General features: G+C 36.0%; 1 protein-coding gene across 1 annotated transcript in view; it reads right to left on the reverse strand.

Annotated features, from left to right (window-relative positions):
* Positions 1 to 20,530, reverse strand: part of TTC3 (tetratricopeptide repeat domain 3) — a 65,363-nt gene that overhangs the window by 30,072 nt on the left and 14,761 nt on the right. Inside the window, exons 9-19 of the mRNA XM_010083669.1 lie at positions 20,397 to 20,459; positions 17,374 to 17,428; positions 16,492 to 16,654; positions 16,328 to 16,376; positions 15,124 to 15,280; positions 12,780 to 12,834; positions 7,952 to 8,012; positions 5,524 to 5,590; positions 3,328 to 3,465; positions 2,163 to 2,243; positions 1,329 to 1,441 (exon numbers count right to left, since the gene is read on the reverse strand). Of these exons, the coding sequence (XP_010081971.1) occupies positions 1,329 to 1,441; positions 2,163 to 2,243; positions 3,328 to 3,465; positions 5,524 to 5,590; positions 7,952 to 8,012; positions 12,780 to 12,834; positions 15,124 to 15,280; positions 16,328 to 16,376; positions 16,492 to 16,654; positions 17,374 to 17,428; positions 20,397 to 20,459 (1,002 nt within the window). The remainder of the gene's footprint in view (positions 1 to 1,328; positions 1,442 to 2,162; positions 2,244 to 3,327; positions 3,466 to 5,523; positions 5,591 to 7,951; positions 8,013 to 12,779; positions 12,835 to 15,123; positions 15,281 to 16,327; positions 16,377 to 16,491; positions 16,655 to 17,373; positions 17,429 to 20,396; positions 20,460 to 20,530) is intronic.

The raw sequence follows: 20,530 nt of genomic DNA on the forward strand, positions 1-20,530 counted from the left end.
AAGGCGGGGGGGGGGGGGGGCGTTGATTAAGTAGAGCAATACAGTGGTACACTGAAATCACAAGCACAAAGCAATTGCAATACACAGTTGAATCAATACAAACACGATTCCCACTATTGGTCTATATATGCTTACCATCAGGGTGCTGGGAAGAAATACCGCCAAGAATATATGAGTTGAAGCTAGCTCAAGCTCTTCACTCTGAAATTTATTACCTGTCCAGTTTCTGCGCTTTATGTTCGGCTGAGCCACATATACACTCCCCCACTCTCCTCATGCTGGTCTGGCTAGGTCAGGAAGACATTCCCCTGTCTCACAGAAACTGATGACTCACTGGTGCAGCGGTCTTATCTAATACCAAGGTTACCCTCCAGTCTCCCTAGTGTTGAGATAAGTTAAGCTTTAAGATACAATTTTCCCCCCTCCCTGAGTTCATTGGGCTTTGCCCTTCTCCTCTGAGCTCTCCTCCACTGCAGAGGTGCGCTGGTCAGTCATACCCCATCCCCTGAGTCCACTCAATTCAGTGGCTTCCATTAGATCCTTAGGCAGTAACAAACTTAAAAGTTATAATAAATCAGTCTGATGTATGAATTTAGTAATTAATAAAGAATAATTTAAAAAAAGCCACCACACATGGTTTCTCAAATGAAAATATTTTTTGCATCAAATTTGAAGCTTTATGTTATACTTTGAGAAATGTGGTGGTTCGTGTAGGATAAAAAGGAATGATTTTATGCATATATAGGCATATTAAATTGATGCCTGGAGAAATTGCTAAGCATAGCTAGAAGTAGGATGTGCATCTATATGCTTGAGCAATAGATTAATGAGCTGTATATCCAAATACGGTCCTAAGATAAATGTGGTTAAGTTTTTGTGCGGTATGCTGTAATGAACAGTGACTACCTCTACAATGCTACAATGAAGAAAGACTATCCAAGAACCGGCCGAGACTGGTTCGAACCTCGGACCCAGGCCAAAGGAACAAGAAGGTGAAAAGTTCGCCTGAGGAAGACCAGCTTTACTTCATCTTGGGGTCCCTCAAACGACCACCAGAAAGCACTGCGCAGACTCAGGATCTTTTAGCTAATTATAACACGAAGCGGGGAGGGGTGTGGCTAGAAAATTACTATGTATAAGTTGATTGTGAAATCAAATGAATATGCAAAGCTTTGGGGCATAAATAAGGGAAATGCCATTGTAATAGCTGCGGGAAGAAACTCGCTCCCACAGCGCCCAGCGCTGTTTGCTTGAGCCTTATCCAATAAATCATTGATTTTTAAGAAATCATATGCCTGGTGAGTAGCCCTATTTATAACAATACCAACCTGTTTTGTCTGAGGTATATTTTTCCAATTCCATAGTATGCCAAACAACCACATCTTTCTTCCTGGAACTCTTCAATTATTTTCTTAAACTGGTCTTCAGCCTTTATCAATGCCTTCAAAATACATTTAAGACAAAAATATGTGACACTTTGCCAGAAGCTTTTCAGCTTCCTCTCCTTTTTTTTTTTTTTTCTCCAGTAGAGGGGTCAGTATGCCCTTTTCTTTGATCAGTCTCATGGACAGTAAAGGGAATTACACAACCTTATGATCACACACAAAGGTTTCCTTTTTTTAAAAAAATTAACTTATACTGTAAACATGGGCTTCCTCTGAAATAATGAAATTAAATGATTGAGCTCATTGAGCTGAACACACAGGCATTCTTAAATTCATTGTAAGACACCGAATATTTTTAAACATTGCAGGAAAATAAACAAACCCCCAAAAAACCCCAACTAACCCACACTTCTGTTTTGGTGTTTTCCAGAACCAAAAGTATCCTCTTTCTCTTGTTTTGGAAGCAGAATGTTTGTGTCAGAACGACTAGTGCATAACCACATTATAACAAAGTAGAAGAAAATTAACTGACCATACTTCATTAATACTTAAGAATCTCATTTGAAAGCTTAAAAATAAATTTTATTTGGTAACTTAATTTATCCAAAATCATTTAAGATGTAGTACCAGATATTAAACCGTATCATTCTAAAACGTGACAAAAGCTTTCCTTCCCCACTCATTTTATGTCTGTTCAGAAGAGACAAAAATGGATGTCCAACTACCTGAACTAGACTTTTGAATAAAAGCAATATAGTTGCTTAATGTCTGTCATACCTCAGGTTGTCCTATTCCAAGAAGAGCAGTAGCATGTCCATAGATGATTACAACATAATTAATAATACGAAGATTCAGTTGCTGCAAAGAGAGTCAAATTATAGTAGTAGCATGCACAAACTCACTTTGCTGGTAACTAGAACTACTGCCTACTGTGAATTGAAGATCTTCACTACAACAGAGCTAGGAAACTCTTTTGTCATCCTTCCTGTCATAGCCTCTACCCACATTTATCTTACAATTAGCATAAAAAGTGAAGGTTAACTACAATTCTACTGCTGGCCAATTTGCACCCCTATACATTTCAAAGTGATACATCCTGAAACATCTGCTTTTAGAAATGCTACAACTACAAGCCTTACTATGTTGACTTTATGCAGTGCAGTGTGTCTTTGCTATATTTCATGTTCAGAATTGAGCAGATTTATTTCCTTTTTTTTTTTTAATTAAAAAAAATCCAAACCTTTCTCAACCTTTTTCTTCCTAATAAACTAGGTCACAATTACAGATGGACTGGTGCATTACTTGCTTGGACAGATTTCTTGTTGGCACTGCAAAAGCCCTTACTAAAATAGGAGCTTGAAACACAGCAACGCATGCGCACACACATTGTCACACAAAACTGAATACTACAGTACAATAATTTAAAGAAAGCTAGGACAACAAATGGGTCAATGGCTGATTGGCTAGATACATATACACAAAATTTCACAGCATTTGCTATCTAAGAGTTATCTGACTTGAAGAATATAAATTCTTTTTACCCTACATTATTATGAATAAAGATCAACCTGACAATGCACAGTAGTTTCTTATCAAATAAGATATTTGATAAGAGTGGCTTATACAGGAATGTGATGGGTTTGCCCAGAGTTAATTGTCTCAGCTTAACACAGGACATGTTCTTACAAGAATATTATTTTGGTAAATATTTTTTAGATTGCATCTAGAAAAATACATCGTATGCTACTATCAATTTTTTTATCTTGTTCTCATTTGTAAGCTCCTTAGCATACTTATCAGTGAAACGCTTAGCACTGTAGTCAACATCACAGGCAACAATACAATAATAATTACTATTTTGGTGGAAGGAAATAATGAAACACAGTATTGAAAGCATAAACTTCAATTACTCTAACAAACAAAGTTATTCCTCTCAGTTTACCTTTAATTCTGAAGGATTGAGAATGTTCAACAACTGTGAGAAAGTTTGTTCGGCACTGACACACCGCTGGTCCATCAAGGCTGTATAACCGTTATAAACAAGGGATTTAACCTGTTCTGCCAACATAGTTAAATCCACCTAAAATATTCACAAAAACAATAAGTCCAAAAGAAAAGTCTTTTTTTTTTTTTAAAGCAAGCAAGCTAGCTATTTGCTAAAATACTTATCCAACAAACAACTGTTAAAATTCTGTAATCCCTACAGTTTTATCACAATTTCACTTTTAAAGCAGCAAATCGGTTACATTTTTATAAAACTCTGTTTTAAATTCAACTTCTAAAAACTTAAGATTTTCACAGATCTACTGCTGCTAATCTCTTAAAAATCTAGTTTTTGTTCTAAGTTTAGATCCTTTTCTCTCCAGAAAACTTCAAGACTAGTTGAAGTATAATTTTAAACCTTCTTACATTAATTAAAAAAACAGACTTACACTCTTCCTCACTTGTACACTCCATATTGTGTACAAACATTTTTGAGAAACCCGAGAACTATTTCCTTCTGCCTATACCTTCTCTCCATCTAGGTTAATAATTAATGCTAGAAGGTTTCGGAATGCATTACGTTAGTAGCCTTTGACCACAGATACTTCCTGAAGTCTGCGAGAATTTCCAGCAGCAAGACTGTAAATCAAGACAAGCAGTTGCAAAATTAGGAATTACTATTCCCTTGATCTGCTGAAACACTAAAATAAAATTAGCTTTGTGAGGCAGATCATTGTACCAGGGTAGAAGTAATGTGCCTATTTAAGAAGCTCCTCCAAGACCTACTCCTGTAATCGTAAGCAAAAAACGAAGAGGCCAGCCTGTGTACTTTAGGCCACTACCTCATTTCAGTATGAATTAATCTTCAGTATGAACTAATCCTGCTTTACAGGCTTTTCGTTAACTGCCCCTTTTTCTCCCCGCTTCCGTATTTAACATTTGAGCCTGGGATTCTGAAGAGGGAATTGTGGGCAGGGAAAAACTGAAAGAATGGGAAGGTCTAGGAAGAATGGAACATAACTTTTGAGTTGCCTGATTTTTTTCACATTATTCTAATGGTCTACTTAATTGTACTTTTGACATACTAAATTTAATGCATGTCCTAAATGTATTTTCCTAAGCATCTATGAATTTAAATCTTATTTGTCTTCATCCTGTCAACTGAACAAAAAGGAAAAACATAAGAAAATACCCATGATCTAATTACAGTTATAAACAAAAGTGGAAGGTACAGAAAATACCAAAATGTAGAAATGGGTTAATGAAAAAATGATTGAAACTTATTTTAATTTCCTAGAACTACTGACACAACGTAATGCTGTCAGAGATATAATTATAGAAAACAACTAATAATATTAATTTAATATTAAGCTAACAATGTCAAGCTACATGACATACGAAGCTGATTAAGCCAACTAAAAACGTTACTTTCAACACTAGCAATGCATTAGCCTTACAAAACCAGGTATTTTAACAGAAATAATGGGTCTTAGTGCAGAACCTGCACCTTCTCCTGAATCCAGTTTTATCTTATGAGGTAATTAATCAGAATAGAGATTTCTGGTATCCACTTCCCCAAATTAACAGAGAGGAAATTATTACTTGTGTAAGTCCCCATGATTTCATTCAAGAACTTTGGGATACTCATTCATTGCTGATAAGACCTGAGAAGGAGAATTCCAATTTATGAATTTTACAGCGTTTTAAACAGCCATTCAATAAAATGTTCTAAGACTATTTCCAAAGGTATGTATCAAACATGGAAAAACATATTTATAAATACATCAGAATTCTGGGAGGGGTATGAGAAATCCTTGAATGATTCACAGGTATTTTTGTCACTTTTCTTACAAATTAAGATACGAGGGAGCTATATTACTAACTCATGGTTTTATCTCAGTTATTCAATGACTAGACTGAGTTTTGTTACCCTAAATTTGCAGTGTGAGGTCTTACAGGAAGGAGGAGAAGCAAAAACAGACTACTGGAACAAGACTGTATAAATCAGTGTGATCACACAGTCTTTGTCTCCTGATAAAAGTCAAGCTAAGCATGAAGCGTTAAATTTTTTAATGAACTGAGGTTTTGGACAGTGTTACTAAAACTCAACAAAGCATTTAAGCTGAAGGTCGTATGATAACGAATTCCCAGTTACCTGTTGCGCAGTACAGAAGAGTTTATCTTGGATTGCTTTAGACTCTATCTTCAAATCAAGGTGATCTCTACAAGTAACAGGACAATGGCATAATGAGTTTGTACATGTACTTTATATGTAATCTTATTTTCAAAAAACAGAAATTTCAGCACTTTTATCAACTACATCACATTTGCCTACATGCTAGAGATTATTATGGCACACTTTCACAATTGTGATAACAAGCACTATAACGCTATCAAGGATTATGATATTATTCATATAGTTAATATACTTCTGGCTCAGGAATCACTAGGGCTTCAGCAAAGTAGCAGACTTCTCCATCATTTTATTTGTTTTCTTTTATCTTTTCCACCTTATTCTCAGCTGAGTTGATCTTATGAAGGGGTGGGATAAGCAGCAGTATAAGAAGGTGCTTAGGCCTCTTTCCCCTTCTCTGCTGTTCCTAAGCACAAACATCCTTTATCCTAGCATAATCATTGCTTAAAATCAAATACATATAGCAGCTATGCATGGTGGGGGCAGGGAGAGCAGAAAAGAGAGGAACAGAGTTGTTCTTCCCAGTTCTTCCTTTCCACTACTGCAGCAGAAACACCATGCGCAACTAGATGAATGGAGAAAGTATAATAAAGAGGTAAAGTATTGCTTAATACTCTAAAGTAAATACTCAATGCTAAGATTGCTAGTCAATGTTCAATGCTACTATATTGCCTTTTGCTAATATACATTTAGTTCTGCCCCACATTCAAAGGCAAACACTCATAATCTGAGGTAAACTCTTTACAGTTTCAGAGGATTCTCTAGATTTCTGGAAGCCAAGCAACTTGCCAAGTACCAAAATGGAGATAAGCCTATAACTGACCATGCACCTCACTTTTTGAGAAATAGTGTGGGTTTTATAGGTCTAAACAACTTCCTCCACCAGGAGAGAAGCAATTTTGTACATGGTTCAGTTACTTTACAGAGGATTTGTTCCCACAGGGAATTCTAATGTTTCCCGCCCCTCCCCCCCTCTTAAAGTGAAAGGAGAAAAGTCAGTGGCAACCCAACTAAATAACATAAGTGACCTCTCCTGTGATGAAGTTTCAATTATCCTAGTTACAGTGTTATTCAAATAAAGTTATGGAAAAACAAAAGGCCTGTACTGTAATAAACATAGACTAAAAGATGGTAGGTTTTGTGGTCACACTTAATTTAGGACTGGGGATAATCAGGTTCAGCTCCCAGGTTTCCTAAAGGCCTGCACTCTTCTACATGAGAAATATGCCTTTAAAAATTATCAGTTAATGTAAACTTTCTCATTTCAATGTAAACATCATCCTCAACACAACTACAAAACGCTAGCTGAACAAGCACACAAGCAAGACATTACAGTCAGAGCTTAATTTGTCTAATTCCACAGCTCGGGTTGAAACACTGAAAACTTCCATCTCTGTGTGGTCTTAAATAATAAGTCATCATTTGCCTCAGTCACTTTACAAATAAGTCAGCAGTAACAGTTCTTTACTTCTTAACTATCTATTAGATGAGGAAATACACTGGCATAAAGAACCACCTATAAATGCAGCAACTTCCCCAAACCTGTTTGGAGCAGGTTTGCTTCAGTATCACTGGAAATAATTATTTATTTTGTTAAATTTTGTTTTAACTTTTGTAACAGATGGACACATAAATTTTTTCCATTAAGACCTATAGTGCTTTTTATCTCAACTAATCTAATTTTGGCCCCAAACTGTCAAACATACTCATTCACATTCAGCATGTTCTATGGAGAGTATTCCTGTACTTAAAACTAGACATTGATATGCTTTGAATGAAAATTCAAGTCTGCAAACAACTAAAGGACCCTTTAAGTAAAAGTTCTTTTGTAGCATTCAATTCTGATATTGACTTAAAACACTTTCCTTGGAATCAAACCTCTTCTCAGTAAGCATATGAAATGTCAGAGAAGTGTTAAAAACTATGTGGTACAAAGAGTAGAACTAGTACAAAGAGGCCTTGAAAATAAGATAGAACTTGAGTTATGTTGTGGTGTAAGTTTGAATGTAACAACTGGAACAAGATTCCTATTATCTTTTGCTGTAAAGGAAGCACTTTTTTTGTTACGGCTATACTGCGTGACTTGCTTTTGGAAAAGAGGTTTTAAACAGCATTATTAAAATTATACCTTCCTTTACTAAAATTCAAATGAGCATGAGAAAATATTTAATTTTCAAGTAATAACTCAGGCTCTTCGCGAAAACTGGAATTTTATGAACTTTAATCAGCTATCTTAACATGAACAATATCCTGAAGAGTACGTAAACAATGTAAAGAAAGCAATTAGCAAAGAGCAAGCAGCAAGTCAAAGTTGCATTAACCCCTTTTTAAGTGCTACATAAAATAACTCAAAATACTAGTAAATTAAAAAATAAATAAAATTTCTTACCTTGTCTTTTCAGAGTCACCATGTTTGGTTTTTGGCCCTCCTTTGTTTTGATGACTTCGGCCTGTAACAAGAAAAAGTATTTAAAACAAAACTATCACCACCTAAAAAAAAAAAAAAAGGGAAAAAAAATGCACTCAGAACTCACATTTTCCTTTATATATAATAGATCATAAACACTTACAATATCAAAAACTAACATAATGGAAAAGTTTTTCAAAAAGCCACCTGTGAGTGTTGCAGTATGAAATGGATATTATTTTTATTAAATAGCGTAGGATTTTATTAATCCTATAAAGGGGAAAAGACACAAACAAACAGAATATTGTAACAACTATTAAAGTGGACTCCAAGCTAAAGAAAACAGTATGTTATACAAAACCACAATTGATACTATTCACTATTATTTGATAACTAGAATTTTTATAGGAAATAATAGATCACTATGGAAGTTCAAGTTTGACTACATAAATTTTACAGAAAGAGTCTGCTACTTCAAAAATACATTGCTAAAGCAGTCAAGTTCGACCCACGTTAATCTTAGAAATGTAAACACATGAGCTAGATTGAGAGAAACATCCCTGATTACAAAATAAAAATGTTTGTGATCCAGTATTTCCACATTGTCAAAGAAACAAAAGAATCTATGACGTGATACTGATTCCTTTCTAACTTTGGAACTTAATGTCAAAGACTTAACAGAAAACTTTACTAATACACTTAACAACTTCAGCGATCTAATGGTGTCGTTGATTAGTTAGTTACAGGGCTCTACAAGCCGAGTAAACAATGCATTAGTAACAAGGAAGAAGAAAACATATTCTGATGCTTTACTGTAATTGGTCAAAAACAGGCAGCCATGCCATTAACTGCAAAATAATCTCTCAACCATTTTCTGTGGAATTAAAACATAATATTAGGCATCTGGACGTGCACATGCATGCTCATTATGAAGTCAAGAAGTTTTTAATTTTCAAGAATTTTAAGTTAGAACTTTACAAGGCATTAATGACTCAACAGCAGCAGTGACAAAATCCACTTACGGGAGAGCTGCCTTCTAGAAACTGGACGAGTAGACAAGGAAAGCAAAAAAATAGCATTTCCGGACGGGTAAGGAACCAACAAGCAGCTGACAAGTTCAGTTGCAGAATTGCTGAGCATCACATTTTGCATGTGTTCCTTATTACACATAGTAAGTTGAAGAGGTGCAGAGCAGCAGATTTTTTTGCTAGTTAAACCTAATGGATTTTACAAGGCACACAGGAAATGCCTCAGCTACCTGTTCCAAGAGGGGATAAATTCCAGCTATAATCCTTCAGGAGCAGTTTAGGAGGCAGCTGTGACTTCCTAATATTGGATACAATCACACAGACAACATACAGTCCAGCACCTGGATTCAAGCTATTTGAGCACTGAAACCCAAGCATAAAGTACAGCTACCTAAATAATTAAATATTGCTTTGACTTATTATTATCCTTATACTGAACTACCATAAAATCAAAAAAAGGAGTTATTTTTATATATAAAGTTTCAGTAAATTTACTCAGAAAAGTACTCAGAAAAATACACAGAAAAGTATTTTATACAATTAGATACAACATATTGAAAGACACTGATTGTGGAAAAATACAAATCTGACTATTTGAGTAATCTCATTTAAGCCAGTGAGATGGCTCATGTACTCATTTGTTAATTCAAATTGTATGCATACGCACTTTATGTCTTGTGACATGAGTAATTTTTTGTTAATAACTACTTAATGACAAAATTTAAATTAATCACAACAAAAATCAAGCATCATGAAAATTGTATGTGTTCACAATTACTTTGTGAACCATTTCTTGAAACTGTCACACGGGAATCTAAATAGGTGTCAGCTGAAACAATTCACATGCATTAAAAATTGCAAAGCTACACTAATAACCATAGAATGGTTTGGGTTGGAAAGGACCTTAAAGATCATTGAGTTCCAACCCCCCTGCCATGAGCAGGGACACCTCCCACTAGACCAGGTTGCTCAAAGCCTGACCTTGAACACTTCATCACAAACTCTCATAATAGAGATATTTAAATGACAGAAAACAATAATCCTTTTGAAAGCCAGAAACACTTCAAGCATATCATCATTTAACCATTTAAAGATAAAGATATATTACCTTTTCTTCATTATACAGGTTCCTTTCCCTTAAGGAACCAATCTATCATTCAAAACAAAATCTTAAAGAAGATAAAGAAATACAAGCCTTCGCTCTCACCAACAAAAGAAAGAATTAATCAGCACTATTTTTTCATTGAATGTTCTAATTTTAAAAGCCATTCAACAAAAATTATTTCAGAAAAATTTCCTACAGAAACTACTACTCCCATATACCACCCAACTTAAAAAGACTTTCAGATTTTAAAAAAAATATTTTTCAATAAAAGCAACAATCAAATCCTGCTAAAAAATACAGTTAAAATACTTAAGGAAATACATTAATTCAACAGCAAACATGATTTACTTACCCCACAAACATTTTAAAATATTAGTAGAACTAGTATGGCTTTTGCTAGGCATTCCCATTAGAAGCAGACAAAGATACTTAACAGAAATGTACACATGCTCAAAAAAATAGTACATGCAGACAAAAACTGAAATTAAAAAGTACAGCAACTTTAAGATAAGTGGCATAAAGTTCCTTTACATTAATCTCCTGAAAGTCTTAAGCCTTTAAATGAACAAAGGCTCAGAAAAAGAAAGCTGTTCTTCCCCGCCCACAGTAAACTTGTATCAGCCAGTCATTCAGAGCATCAAGGCCAAATCAAATATTTCCTTCTACATCACTACTGACATAATGAGGGGGAGAAGAGAAGGAGGAAGGAAGAACAGAAAAAAAAGAACCTATGGAATCAGGACGGGTTTTTTTGAAATTGCTACATTGAACGCAACATTTCATAGTCCTATGATCATTTTAGCCTAGAAGAATTTTTAGTTCTCTCCCAACATTCAGCCTTTCTTTATCCCTCTTCCCTCCTCAACCTCTCTAAAAATCAGCTATCCGTCTGACACCCTGCCCCTTCACCAACATCAGCAGCACAGACAGATTGCAGACACCCTGCCCTTGACCAGTATCAGCAGCACAGACAGACTGCTGACACCGTGTGCCCTGACCAACATGGGCAGCAGGACACTGCCCACATTATTCATGTAAAGTACAGCTACCTCAAATCCTGCTACCGTTGGTGGAGCAGAGGCGCAGCGCAACTCTTACCAGCATTCAAATGGAACTTGCACAATTTGCTCTTCCTGCCAGGTGAGCTCAACACCAAGTGTCCCTGGCAGTTCACTGGAGCCAGAGCATCACTTACAATCCTGTGTTTGGGGTTGGTGATTGGGCAGGTTGCCATATGGGCGCATTGTTGCTGATCCTTCCCACTGCCTCAATAAAGTTGTGTTTTATAATGTGTCATCAGACTCTGTTACTATTCAGACCACACCTTCTCGCTCAGGAAAATGTCTGGATTCCCTTAGTTGTCATACTCATTTAAAATTCCCTATGGCCTCTGTACATTTCTTATTTTCCCTCTTCACACCATCTACATATAGTTCCTCAAAACTGGTTTGTCTTCTAGAGCTTGACTTCCCCTTTCTAAAACCCTTCTCTGATTTATGCTTTCTGCAGTAAGTTCCTTCAACACTTTCCTTTTTTATTATCCTACCACATTACATCTTTTAAAAAAATTTGTCTTGACTATTCTTTGCAATGTTTCCCACAGTTTCCATCTTCCAGTAAATCCTTCAGTTCTTCAAGATGTTTGCAGATGTCCAAAGTCCACAAGACTAAGATCACTTCTCCTACTGTTCATTTTAAAATAACATTTCACAATATCTCTTCACTGGTTTCCTAAAACGAAAAATTTTCCTAAAATCTGCACTTTGGCACCTATTCAGCTAAGTATTTAAGTATGCAAAGTCCAAAGAAAAGTACAGCTGGGCACCAAGGACTTCAGACTGTTGCATGGTCAGGACTAGAAGGACCCACTACCTTGGACGTCACAACTTTAGAATACAGCGTAAGCATGTATTCTAAATACATCCAGTAGGAGTATTCCATACAAATATGATAAATAAGAAAAATTTCTTAATGTCAGAGAAATATCTTAGTTACAGCAGGTTTAGCAGGTGGTAAAATCCCAAGCAAAATTCAGGAAAAGATATCAACTCGAAGACCATAACTGCTTGCACTTCACTTTCACCACAGAAAAGTAACTCTGTCACTGTGGGAGTTTTGAAGGGTGGGAGTTCTCGCAATAAGAGGGTTGGGGTTTTTTTATTATTCATTTAAAAAACCAAACATGAATAACAAACCACACCAACTTACACCTTTTAAAGTTTGTAGCTAAAAATCCACTCTGACAGATATCTTGTGGCCTCCTTCCTCCCTAACTGCAGGATTATTTTCTTAACAATCTATAAGGAGCTATTAGTTATCACAAAAGAAACTTGAATAGTGAAACTACCCATGCACTTCTCTTAAATTCAGATCCTTTTAGATCCTGTACCTGTCTCAGAAGCAGGGAGAGCATTTCTAGCCTGTGAGTCAGCATTCTACCTTTTAGTTTCAGTTTCAATTCTGAATTCACCCATGTCAAGCAGATTCAAACCACAAAACTAGGAAGGACGTAAGAAAAATGCAGGAGAGAAGTACCTAAGTAATTGTACACTAACAGAAGTGAAACATGATAGCTTACTGTTGTGAAAATAACACTAGGTACACTTTTGCTTCTTAATAACAGCAACAGCAAGGGAAGAACCAACTCAGACTTGATAAATAGCAAAAATGAACTCACTTGGTGGAAACTCCAGAGACCAACCTTTGCTTTCTGTTCTTTGGACATCAGTCACCTAATGACAAATATTTTAGATTGGTTTTATGCAGATAACAAAAAACAAATAGACAAATCACTCACTAAATTTTAACAAAGGAAAAAACTAAAACACTAACATTTAAACAAAGAAATCACAATGATAATACAGTATCTTATGTCCCCAAGAGGTAAAGAAAAATAATTTAATTCAAAGTACATTTGTACACTTACACTTTTTCCCCCTCAAATTCATACCAATTAATATTATCTACTAGCCTGACAAATACTAGCCTTCTTACCTTTTTTGCAATAATATTCATCGTAAAGGAAGATAAATTTACACAGACTTACATTATGAAGATTTTCATAGCATAAAAGCAGATGAAAGTTTTTTGTTATGAGTCAAAAGTCTTTAAGCATTTCTTGTGGGTTCTATAGATATCTCTTTGTCAACAAATTCTACGTTTCATTTCCTTGCCTTTGCCCTTGTACATTGGTTTCATTTTCCCCACTATTGAGTCATTTTTTTGCTGCCCCACCCTCCCATGAAACCTGAAAGTGTTTTTTCATGTGTGTGCTGAATTGTTTTTACCTTGCTAGTAGGTTCATATTATTTGTCACCTTGTTTTCTACATTATAGAGGTTATTTATAACATATTTTATAGGCTAAATTATAACAAACAATTTATTAATTATCTTACAACAATGATGGTAAAGACAATCAGAGAGGTACAAATGTTTCTTTAAATTAGCAATTAGCGAAACAGAAGGACTGTCTCTAAGCAAACTGAAGGTCGATTATTAAATGTTTAATTCCATGCTGTTACAGCAAGATTGTCACCATCTGTGTGTGTCCAGCAAAGCAAACCACTCAATAAAATTTCTGCACAGGAGTGGTTGCCACACTTCCCATGATACTGGACGTGAGATAAGCACTAAGACAGCAATAGCTGGGAAATTCCACTAACATCCACTAGCAAAAACCACCTAAAATAAGGTAAGCACAAAAAAATCCCCCAACTTAGCACTTTTTTTTTTGAGGGTGTGTGTTTGTTTTTTAAGGAATAAAAACATCTGTACTGGGTTTGGCTGGGATAAAGTTAATTTTCCTCATTGCAGCTTGCATGGTGCTGTGTTTTGGATTTGTGATTAAAACAGTGTTGATAACACAGGGATGTTTTAGTTATTGCTAAGCAGTGCTTGCACAGCATCAAGGACTCTTCTGTTTCACACACTGCCCCCCCGCAGTGAGTATGCTGGGGGTACACAAGAAGCTGGGAGAGGACACAGCCAGGACAGCTGACTTGGTTACTCCTCAAGGTTGAGAGACCCCTGACCAACTGCAGATCTTTGGTAAATGACCGATACACACATAACTTTGTATCACAGGGCATTAAGATCTTGCATTGGTAACTTTGATTCCTTAGGATATCTTCTGGGCAGAGAGTAATAGATTGAACCATGCCATAAAACTATGTTAAGCCTCACTTTTACATCATCTTACATCAATAAAACTACTTTTACTGCTACTTTTGGCAGTGGCTCTTTAAGCAGTCTAGAACTCCATTGTGACAGCTTCACTTTCTCTTTTAAGCTGTCCTCACTAAGAAAGTTAATAAAAGTAAACTAATAGAAAATGTGCGCTTGTAAACTGTCTTTGAAATTGAAAGAACGAATCTAAAGAATTACAAAGAGCTACTAAAATAACGCACGCCCATCTTGTATCTTGCACTATAATACACTTGTTTTAAACACATCAGCCAAACAGATATTTGAGAATGACAAAACCCTGTTTTAAATACAATCCAGTTAAGCACACTATTTAACCAACATTTTTGCCATACAAAAGAAGTGTTTACAGAGCATTAAAATAATGGTCTATAGCCATGCCAATACCTTTATGTCACAATATCAGCACAAAACAAAGCTCCAGTATAGCAGAAGCCCTCTATATGAATTAACTTTGTCTAAAGGATCTTCCACTGAGCTGCATTACACCACTACACGTTAACTGAGTCCTCTCCTAAAGCCAAAGGGAAGCCCGTATCTGAATGTACACTGACAGTCAGACCTGACTCCGGACTCATTTTTAATAAGCCCAAAGAGACGCCTCTCCTCCTCATAACATACAGCCTCCACATTCTCATTCAAGTAAACATCTCCCACCTCCTTTCAAAGCCAAAGTTCTGAACATAGAGTTGGTAGTTAAATATTACAGGAAAAGTGCACCTGGCTGAGAGAGTACACAATTATTAAAACACAGTGGCTGCAAAATTTCAGTCACAACATTAAATAACACATTCCAGGATTATAAAAATCAACACACTGTTAATCTTGTAATGCCAGCTGTAGCATAACTTACCCTGGTATCGTGTTTTTGATGACAATGATGATCTTTAAGATCAGACTGTGTTATCTTTCTGTCTTCTATTTCTTTTTGTTCTTGAGACATTATTAAATGAGATTCTGAAGAACTGCAGTCTCTGATACGTCAAAAAAGAGAACCTTAGTTCTTCCAGTGTTCATGTCTTTTTCCCATATTTAAGATGCATATCATACATGTACCATGAAGAAAAAGACAAATACAAGAAGTCTACCACTCATGGAAGTGTAATGGCATAAACGTATTTAAAGGATTTGATCAGTCTTTTTTTATACCTTCAAATTGCACAAAGGCTATGCAAAAATACAACAAAAAAAAGCACCATTTTCTATGAAAGGGCCATGAACTGCATTACTGCACTTTTTTTTTAAAAAGGTAATTAAAGTCTTGCCCAATATTTTATTTGTGTGGTATAGAAGGGCAACAAATTTAAGTTCCTCCAAAATTTTCATGTTTACAAAAAGCTGTTTAGTAGTTTGCTTACTGTACTGTTATTGAATGACAGATAACACATCACTACAAGTAGACCAATAAAAATTGAAAAAATCTTTCAGAAAAATTATTAATGTTACAGCATACATTGTAACTTAGCTGGATCTGTGAATATGGAATCTCTTTTGCTCTCTCTAGGCAAGGCAAAAGCACAGAATATATGTGGCACAACCAAGTTCCTACATATTAGGAGACACATTCATTTTTACCGTTGCCAAAATGCATTTGCTAGCATTCAGTTCCTCAAATAGGCTTAATCTCCGAATGAACTTTACATAACAAAGTTAATACAGAAAAGTGAATGCGATTGTATTGACATTTTCAGGGACTAAATTTCCTCAACAGCAAAGTACTTCAAGCTGAGAGAACAAAAAACATGAAAACGTGACTGTTTCCTGTTATTTGCAACATGGGTAAAACTTAATGCTCAAGGAAACTGCTTAGAAGTGGAATACGTCTCAAGATAGCTTACTTAGTTCCTAAAAGCCCTCTCTACTCCTAGGCTGCACTCTGGTTGCAGTTCTAATAAGTTTATTCTTTCCATTTTTATTTACTGATAGATAACAAAATTTAAACAGTATCTATGCTTTGGATTACTTAAATCTTATACTAAGCATTGCTAATCAAAAAAAAACAAAACTTGACACTTGCTTACTTTTTGTCAAGGAGCAACTTCTCTGGTTTCTGTTTATCTTGCTTAATACCTATAGAAATTCATATAGAAAGGAAAAATAAAAGAATTAGCTAGTTTCAAAGGAAAGTTACCAATGAAGGAATTTTCCTGTGTTCAAGGTAGATGTTGAAATCAGAAAAAGTTACCATTAATTTCTTCTAATGTCTTCTTTAACTTGTCATTCTGTTGAATAAGATCCTTAAGTCCATCAAGAATATTCTTGCATAGTTCCTGAGCTCTCTCATTAGCTTCCAAAGCCAGTTCGTGTTCCCCCAGTAAAGACAGCGCCTTACAGAAGTGGTAGTGACCCTAACATGGACATAAGTCTGAATTTCAAGCATTCATTCACACAAATAAGAAAACAATCGATATCCGAAACAGCTGCAGTAGACAATATAAAGTAAAATTTAACATACTTAGAAGTTATCTACTCTACCTGCTTCAGATCAAATAATGAACAACCAAAGTTCTCAACTACTCAGTACACTGAAACAGAAAGATAATTCACTAGGAGTGGCATCTAGCCTCTTGCTTTGGAAAAAAAGCAGATTTGCTCTTTCACCTAATCTCAACTACTAATTTCCAATTTTGTGACTATCCCTTATTTCCTCTTCTTTAGGCCAAAAATATTGGGGATTACATGTTGGCCATTAATCAGGATTTTTTTCTTGTAAGGACTACATATATTATTTTTAAAGCATTGTAATAATGTAGTTAAGCACAACAACGTAATAAATGTTTTCTTTGGTCTTTACACATGCAGAACATGTGTAAACATGCACATAACAACACTTCCAAACATGTCAAAATAACATTTTTAATATAAAAATATAAGCAAACTATTTATTTGGCTGACTGAAGCAGAATTCTTAATCCCCAAGGTACTATGTTCATTCTACTGTCATTAGTGCTAAACACATGAGAACGTGTCACATCTACCTGGGTCAAATCTATAACTATGACTCTGGGTTCTTACCTTGGTTCACAGCATGAACAAAACACAACTTTAAAAGGTATATGAAACTAACCTTTGGCCAATTAGGCTTCAAAATAATGGCTCTTTTTCCATCAGCAAGGGCTCTCCTTAGAAAAGAGAGGGAAAAAGAAGAGGTATTTATTATTGATACTTCAGAAAAATCTATAGATTGGATATACAAGGCACTATAAAAATACAAAGTGAATAAAAGAACAGTTCATTCATCTGCATAACGGCATGGTCAGATAACACGTCTTAGCTGAAACTTACCTGGGTTACAATGTTACAGTCTGAACTGTTTCACCCACCAGATATTTATTCCCTCCTGGTACCTACTAGGTTTTCCAGCATTTCTGCATATGTACCTACCCCTAACTGGGTTCTAACAAAATGTTCCTTTAAAAAGCAAAACCTTAATAAAAAGCCTGAATACCAGGCCTAAATATTTTGACAGAAATCATATCAGAGAGTAGTTACAGATTTGAGGGTACAAGCTCAGCACTGGAAGACAGTAACCTCCAAAACTCCCAACAACTGAAGGCTGAAGAACATGCCTGACTGACTTTTCATGGAATTCTGGTTATTCCACAACACCTTGTACAATTTTGGTCAGGTCAGAAGAGAAGCAGACTATCCCTATGGCTACAGAGCAGACAGTAGCGGTGATGGCCTCTGCTGAAATCAATGCTGCCCAAAGAAGGCAGATAGAGACTTTATATACCTTTGCAATATACCACTCGTTCCTCACTGCTATGTGTCAGGATGTAGTAAATTACAACAAAGAGTGGTCACGTGGTTTACTTCAGATGAGGAAGCTTACAAATAACTCACTCCTTCAATAGCTGGATCATGCTGACTCAGTGAGGTCTTTACAAAATGTCTGCAGCAAAACTTGAGAGCCCTGCAAAGGCCTACGAGGCCTTAACTATTTTTCCTCCACCAAAGGAAGGAATATGGGGAAGAAAAAAAAAAAATCTTGTTTTAGTTGAAAGTGTTCATAAATTGACTAGTCACTACCAGTGGTTTTTGTAACCATTATAGCAGAAAAACTTGTACAGAGGGATCTGAAGGAGGAGAACAAGATGGTCTATAGTAATGAAAGCTGATACTAAAGAAATGCCTGAAAGAGACAATAATTTCAGACAAGGAACATGTTTTACACAACCAAATTCTTCTGAGATTTCAGGAAGAATTAATGCAGTGAAATGAAAGCAAGTTAGAACAAAAAAAAAAAAAAATCCCTACCCAAAATTAGTGAAACCCCACTTATAGTAATGGCAGGATTTAGAGATGTGGCAGTAACATTTAAAGAAATTAGTAATAAAAAAACCACAACAGAACTAGTGATTAGAATGGGTGAAATTGCACCATATTCATATTCTAAAGGAAGGAAACACACACAAAAAAAAGCTTGATTAAAAGACAGTCAGGTATAGAACCTCAAGCTAATAATATATTTCAAAAGCAGTTGAAAAGATTAGAAAAAAATGGACAACTTGTCTTGTTCTCTAAGGCGTGCTGTTATGCTTTGTTTTCGCCCGCCCAGTCCTTCCTCCAGGTGCCACCTTTTGACAGCCTGGGGCAGTGCTAGGTAAGTTGCCCATGACCACTGTCAAAACATCATGACACAAGGCCGAACAGCCCTGAAAGGTCCTGTCCCATATCAAAGCCTGGCAGGGAATGTGACCACTGCCTCTCACGAGGCTCTGAAAATGGGAGGAAGACATGCACCTTGGATAAAGCCACAAGTGCCCCAGCAGATGATCTATGTAACCGCACAGTCCTGTAATACAGTATTGCCACTGCCAACAGCAGGCCATAAGCTTTGTACTGAGTGTGCAAAACCTCAGGGCTGAGGCTTCTTGGTCTTGCTCACCCAGAACTACAGTTTCACCTGCCTGCAGTTTTCTTTTACTTGGTTTAACTGTGACAGCAATTTCCTCTAATTGGCCTGGTGTCTATAGCCGATTTGTTCTACTTTTGTTTCCCTTTGTGCGGTACAACCATAGATTTAGATGGAGTAACTGCTTGTTACTACTATTTATACAGAATAAGGTATTTATGACTCCAAAATTATTATGTCCTGTAAAGAAATACAAGCCTAATATGACAGCAGAGGCCTTGAGAAGTGGAGACACAGGCTGCAACACAGGAGTGTAGGCACGAGCTGACAAGAGATGGGGAACAAGCTTGGCACTGGAGACCCCAAGGCTATAAACAATTCACCAATGGTCAGTTAAAGACATGTCAAAGCTGGACAAACAGATTTTAAGAGTAATAAAGAAAAGATAATATCTATAAAAGGACCATGTACAGTAAAGTCAGAGATAACACGGAGCTGCAGAAGAACAAAAGACAGCGCAAAGGTGTTATGTTAGCAAACACAAAAGTGACACCAAGTGAATCCCACAGTGAGGAAGAAGAAACCATCAGCCTGAACATCACTTTCTCCCAGAGGACTCCACAAATAGAGAGCTCTGAAACCCCACTGCTAAAAGGATGAAACTGCCAGCTTCAGTACCCACCCAGAAGAGCAGTGGAGGGGTGAGCATAACACCAGGAAATTGGACAGAAGCTAAGAATCACATGGATATCAATTTTAATTACATTGTTATTATTTCTTTTTATTTCGACAATTAGATCTGGACTAATAACAATTAGACCCTTAAGACTTCAATTATACTAACTATAAATTCTTGGCTTGGCTTACTTAAAATGTATACACACCCACCTTGCTCATAGACAAGATTTTTAGCTTAACAACAGCCTTAAGGAAAACAACCCCCATACCCACAGTGATCTCTTCTTCAAGAGGTTTAATAAAAATCACAATACTCACTGGTACTGAGATTTTTTTTTTCCTATTGTATAACCCCCCCCAATTTTAAATGGTATTAAATACTGCAAACAGAAACAACTAATACTATTCATTTTTCGTCATATCAGTTTTATGAGGTAGTAACATCAAAATTACTATCTACTTAAGTTTTAAAAATACTATTTTCCTAAGTATACTGCCTATTTTTAAATGCAGATCACCACAAAATTTCAGATTACAAACAAGGGGATACTTACTTGTACTGCCTTGTGAGAATTAAACAAAGAGCTCTGTTTCCATACAGAAGGTGGTTTGCAGGACTTAAAAAATAAAATATTGAAAGTTAGTAATGTATATTACTTTTGAAAATCTTAGGGGGGGTGGAAGAAAG

This window comes from Pterocles gutturalis, unplaced genomic scaffold (assembly GCF_000699245.1).
Source record: "Pterocles gutturalis isolate BGI_N339 unplaced genomic scaffold, ASM69924v1 scaffold3120, whole genome shotgun sequence".
NCBI lineage: Eukaryota > Metazoa > Chordata > Aves > Pterocliformes > Pteroclidae > Pterocles > Pterocles gutturalis.